The sequence below is a fragment of the Crocodylus porosus genome, unplaced genomic scaffold (genome assembly GCF_001723895.1).
Source record: "Crocodylus porosus isolate Cpor-Errol unplaced genomic scaffold, CroPor_comp1, whole genome shotgun sequence".
In the NCBI taxonomy this organism is placed as follows: Eukaryota; Metazoa; Chordata; order Crocodylia; family Crocodylidae; genus Crocodylus; species Crocodylus porosus.
The window spans coordinates 55,756,240-55,762,215 of NW_017728943.1; the positions used below are offsets into that span (position 1 = coordinate 55,756,240).

A 5,976-nucleotide genomic window follows, 5' to 3' on the forward strand; every position below is an offset into this window, starting at 1 on the left:
CCCCCCCCGCTGGCAACTTGGGGCAGCGGCAGCGTAGAGTGGTGAGTGGTGGTGACCGCTGCCGCATGCAATCTTTCCCCCACAGCGTCCGGCTGGCCGGCCAGGAATTCCAGTTAATGGAATGTCCAGCTAGAGATTTTGCTGTATATGTAAGATTTTCACTTCGTCTCTATTGATGTGGTTAAATTACACAAGTTGAGGACTTTTCCCTCCAAGTGGCATGTTACAGAACAGCTAACATTTATATTCTGTTCCTCCAGGTTCATGCTTTAAATATCCTAAGGGCGTTGTTTAGGGATACACGCTTAGGTGAAAATATCATACCCTATGTAGCAGATGGAGTACAAGCAGCAATTCTTGGTTTTACATCTCCTGTCTGGGCAGTAAGTTTATACTTAATGCATTTTAATGGGGTGAAAGAGGCATGTGGTGGTGCTAATTAGAACATTACTAATGTCTCCAAGTAATAGTATCATAGCTACTGGAATTTGAACTTTCACAGCTACATATCAAATATATGGTATTTCCCACTCTTGTGCCTTCAATCATTGGAGGAAAGAATTCAGAAAATTCAGTTTGGGCCTCAGTATTTTGCTATATCAGTACAATTTTTGGTTGCTATACTGCAATTTCTTGCTAATTGAAGAGTGACAAAAGTATATTTTCTTCTGAAAGAGAAAAGTGTCTGATTGTCTGATAAATTTTGATTCGTATTTGTTATGTTAGTAAGAATCCAGTTGCACTATTTGTGGTCATTGGTTTTGGACTCGTTGCAATATGCTAATCAGAATGTGATTCTTAAGGTCCAGTGTTTTATGACCTTCCAGAGTTGAAAATAAATGTTCTAAAGCAATGGAAAACCTGTTTTATATTTTTACTTTGTCCTCAATGATAGGTATTTCCAGCACAGTGAATTTACCAGTAGTTCTCAACTGAAATATTCCAGAAAGCCTTATCCTCTTAATGTTTTCATCTGAATGATGAGTTTGATATTCTTTGCCCATAAGCAAGATCAGCTCTGATGGTCCCAGCATTTTGGAAATTTCGAAAGCTCTGAATTCCAGTGAAATGTCAGACTACTGGAAACCGATTAAATTTCTGATGAGTGTTCCTCTGGTCTTCACAGGCACATTATTTCTGTCTAACCCCTGTCCCTGAGCAGAATGAGATCCAGTATAGCATTAACATTGCCTCCCTGTCCCATGCTGCAAACAACAATCTCCTTTCTTTGAACAAGGTAGAACTTGAAAAATTATATTTTGCCTCATAGAATGAAGAAATGGCATTGTTCTGCAGGGGAAGGAAGAAGAATTTTAGCAGCGCTCTTCCTTTCATGGCCTCAGTTGTAAAGAGGCTCCTTCAGAGGCAAAAAACATAGTGACACAGCTCCTTTTACCACATTTTGGGGAGAGAGGAAGAGAAGGTCTCTTACCTCATGGAGTGGAGAGAATTTGTCAATTATAGGAGATGCTACATCACATGCTATTCTGCAGTGTATTGAAAGCAGGCTAGCCATGGTAGTATGAAAGCCTGTGCGGGCTAAGTTACCTTGCGGCTTCCCAAGTTGATAGAGAAGCAGGATAACTTCAGAACTGGGTAAATGAGCAGCTACCTGCTTCAGTCCCTTAGCTAGTTGACCTATATCTGCGGCGTGCTGCTATTCCACATGCAGAGTAGCCATAACTGGCCATTTATTCCCTACTGTGCTTTCCTGCACCCTCTGCCTGCTGCCAAATATTGAGGCTCTCAGAAAAAAACCCCAAAACCTGAGCTATGAATTTGGCCTATAGAATGGCAGCAGCAAGAATGAAGGGTGCCCAATTAGAGTAAAATCCATGTGATACGGTGGAGGCTCATGCTATTGGGTCAAGTTGGTGAGGGTGCCGACCTTAAGGAAATTGGACAGGCACCAAAGGGCATCCTTGGGCACATTTTAAAGATAAGGAAATTGTGGCAGATTACACAGGAAGATTGGAAAGGTTAAGATGGATTTCAGATTTCTGCCTCCCAGGCCCAAATTTTAACTACTAAGCCACACCATCTTTTGGGTGGTGCATTGATCTCCATTAAACTGCTTGTCTTTTCAAGTTGAATACTATAGACTGTGCCTTTCAGTTTTCTCTGATGCTTCTGCATCAAGAAAGATGCAGTGGCTAGGTTAACAGATCTGTCTGTTCAGAAATATAAAATACTGTGTTGTTAGGTTTTAAAATTGCTACCAGAAACAAATTTGAAGAGCTGTTTGGAAGCTTCTTAATTCCTATTCTGTATTTCTTTATGTATTAGGTAAGAAATGCCTCTACACTTCTTTTTAGTGCCCTGATTACAAGAATTTTTGGAGTCAAAAGAGGGAAGGATGAAAATTCCAAAAAAAACAGGTAAGCTCCATCTGATATTAGCTTTACTTTTCCAAAACATTGCCTCAGCCAAGAACAATTTGAAAATGTTTCTTGCTTTTATAAATGTATCTGAAGCATAATATTACAAAAAACACTTCAATTTGTTTAAACTGTTTGGTCAAGAATTAAGCTGTTGGATCAAACACACCAACTGCTAAGCAATAAGCACTATTTCTAAATTCCAGGGTAGCATCGCAGACAGAGCCTGAGTCTCAAAGCCTGACTGCTTAGCATCTGCACTTCCCAAAAAACTTCAGTGGAAGGTCCATATTGTCTGAGCCGCTTAGAACCATCCTGGATTTTCAGGAAGTTGAGAACCTGGTCTCGCTTATAGAGTACCTGAATCTACAAGGCATTGCTCTTACTCTTTTTTTTAAATAACTCCTCAGCCTCTTGTCCCAGCTTAGATCAATTGTTGTTGATTGCAGTTGTTTTTTAATTTTTTCCTGCTGTTCTGCAATAATAGGAATTCGATACCAAATAGAGTAAATTTCATTGGTTGTTATCCTCAAATACAAATACTTTCATCCCTAAAAAAATATGTATGTATGTTTTAGGAGGGAGTGGGAAAGATGTCAGGGGAAAAAGAAACTGTGAATTCAGATGTTGCCTCAGATGTTGAGTAGCTTATATTTCCATGCATCTCTGACCAAGGCCATAGCTCCCACAATCCACAAGGCAGTCAAAATTAGCTGTGTACTGTTTTTTAGGAGCAAATAAACTGAGAAATTATAAAAAAAATCACTGCAGGAACAGTCAGACCTGGACCCAGAATCCTAACATGCTAGACCTAGAAATTACTAACTAATTGTGATTAGTGTTGACATATTTTTCTCTAATATATTGCTTTTTTTATCAGGACGTTATGTGTAGTCAGTTTTCCTTGTATAGCCAATTTATTTATCCTATGTATAAAGGAAAAATGGAAAAATAGCTTTTGGAAAATGAGTGAACAGCAACAAAAATTTGGGGGTAGGAAAGGGATACGGCTGGAATTGATGGCAGTCTTGAAATTACTTTTAAGTAGGGGTTCACAGATATTTTTTGGTCTGATACTGATGGCCGATTTATTAACGAGCCAAATTGGCTGATACCAATCCAATCGGTGATATGCAGCCCGGCAGCTTGGAGAGTAGTGTTCAGCTGGTAAGTCTTTTGGGGGAGGGGTAAAAGATTGGGGCCCCCATCGTGAGGGAGGGAGTAGGGCTAGTACATGGTAGGCACTTCACACCCAGGGTGGGTCACGGGATGGAGCTGCAAGTGGCTGTCCAGAGGGTGTTGTAAGAGGGGGGTGGCTTCCACCACAGCTCACACCCCCAGGGGAGACATGGGGGGCATGTGCATCCTGGATCTACACATGGGGTGAGGGTGAGCTGCCACTGGGTCTGGGGGAGGCATGGTGGTTCTTCCTGGTGGGGGGGTTGGGCCAGGTCTGCTGGGAGGAGGGGGCTATAGGGTGGGCTATGGCCACCTCAAAATTCGCTGTAGTCCACCCTCCCAGAGCTGTTGCCGCCTGCCCGGACCACAGCCCCATCCCAAGCCCCTGCTGGGAGCAGCCTGGCTCCACCCCGACCCCAGCCTACAGCAGCAGCCCACCTTTGTTCCACATGCAAATTCAAGGGGCACACCCCCCCATGCCTCCCGTGGGGTTTGTGTAGCTGGGGGACCAACAGCCCCTCTCCCCATGGCCCCTGGTTAAGCCATTTGTGGTTCTGACTCATGCCCCGCCCTGGCTGGGTAGCGCCTACACCAGCCCCACTGCCTCCCTCTCTGTGGGGGCCTCGATCTGCCTTCTCCCCACCCCCTTCCTTCCAACACTTACCAACTGGACACTGCTGTCCAGACTGCCAGGCTGTCCATGTTTATGCTGTGGCTGGGCACATGCATGCAACATTTGTCGGTGACGTTATCAGCCACATTAACCAAAATAGCCAATTTGTCAGTAATGTCAGTTTTCCTTTTATCTGTGCCTATATGATAAGGACCAATGTATTGGTGCACATCTACTTTTAAGTGATTTGATTTCAGGTTTATGGCCACATCTGCACTTGAAGATGTTTATTGAGGAAAATTATAAATGGTTTATTCCATTAGCTTATTGGTAATGTTTCAGTCCTTTTGTTATTGTGCATATGGAACTGCTGTTTAAAATGATAACATAGGCAGGGCAGGATAACACCCTAGAGACCAACTAGTTCACAGAGGCATAATCTTTCATAGTCTGCTTGACTTCAGAACAATGCAGCTAACTATTTCTCTCAAACGGTGATTCTTAACCAGGGTTTTGTGGCATCCTGGGATACTTTGAGATCCTTTCAAGGGTGCTTCTGGGTACAACTCAATTTTAGCACTACTAGGTGTGTAAACATGATTCGCATGATAGACCCAGAGCCTGTGTCCAGACAAGCACAGCTGTTTGGTATGTGGCACTGCAGATGAGTCTGTGGCGCCACATACTGCGTGTTCAGTTGTTCACTGTGCTGTAGTGGAGCAGCACAGAACATTTTTTTGACCCCTGAATATCCAGGGGTTAAAAGAACCCACAGAAAAAAGAGGAGCACCACATGCACGGGCAGCACGTGCTGCTCAAAACTGGAGTCGGGCTGGCCAGACCCATACTGTGGCTGCTGGCCAGGCTCTGTGCAGCAGAATCACCGCTTCTGCAGCCCTGGGAGGCCCCCAGAACCCCAGGTAAGGCTGCTGGGGCCAGCCTCCACTACCCCACCTAGGGTAACTTGCCGCGCTTCAGAACATGCACGGCATGTGTGTTCCTCGGGGACAGCTAGCAGTGGCACAAGGTGCGCCACTGCTAGTTGTCCCTGGGGAATCAAACATCCACACCACATGTGGATGCAGCCAGAGATTTCAAATAAGAATCTGTAGGACTAGCAACACTTTGATCTGTTGTGGTCTTTCCAAGTTATTTGCAACGGAAGAGTTTCAGTATTATTTTTTTGTAATCAGAAAAAGTAGTGAAAACCAAGAGCTGGCATTTTTCAATGGGTGCCTCAAGTCTAAAAAGATTGAGAATCACTGCTCTAAAATACTAGTTCAACTATTATATTATTTTTGCTGTTATGAAAGCCACTAGATGTCACTGTTGATGCATTATTTTGGGATTCATTGTAGAGTTGCAGTTACACAGTGACAGTGGGGTGTAAAGTGAAATTTTCCTCTCCTTCAGGAGCCTTAAACTTTTCAGTACAACATTCTTGTTTTCAGCTCAATACCATTTTCTCTTAATTTTAAGGTTAATGTTGTTAAAGCTTTCAAATTGTAATAGTTCATTAGAAACCTAAATAAAAGTAGGCTTTTTTCAGGGACAGGACATGTATAATGCAGCTCCACTGAAGTGTTTTATTGCCATAATTGTTTACTCAAGTCCTAAGACTAAATACATTATTACATCCTTCTATGAGTTTTCATACTTATAATGTTTTAGCTTATAATTAATTATTGCACTGCACTGAGGCAAAGGGGGTCAGGATCAACTTTAGGAAATTCTGTAGGTTTTAATTTTGTTGCATGTATTGGTTAAGTTCTTGAATGCCAAAGAAGGAAAAATGGCAAAATTAAA

At 42.8% G+C, this 5,976-nt stretch overlaps 1 protein-coding gene across 4 annotated transcripts in view; it reads left to right on the forward strand.

Annotated features, from left to right (window-relative positions):
- Window positions 1–5,976, forward strand: part of THADA (THADA, armadillo repeat containing) — a 291,659-nt gene that overhangs the window by 67,790 nt on the left and 217,893 nt on the right. For all 4 annotated transcript variants that reach the window (XM_019549394.1, XM_019549396.1, XM_019549397.1 and 1 more), the window contains exons 26-27: window positions 261–383; window positions 2,287–2,378. In XM_019549394.1, the coding sequence (XP_019404939.1) occupies window positions 261–383; window positions 2,287–2,378 (215 nt within the window). The remainder of the gene's footprint in view (window positions 1–260; window positions 384–2,286; window positions 2,379–5,976) is intronic.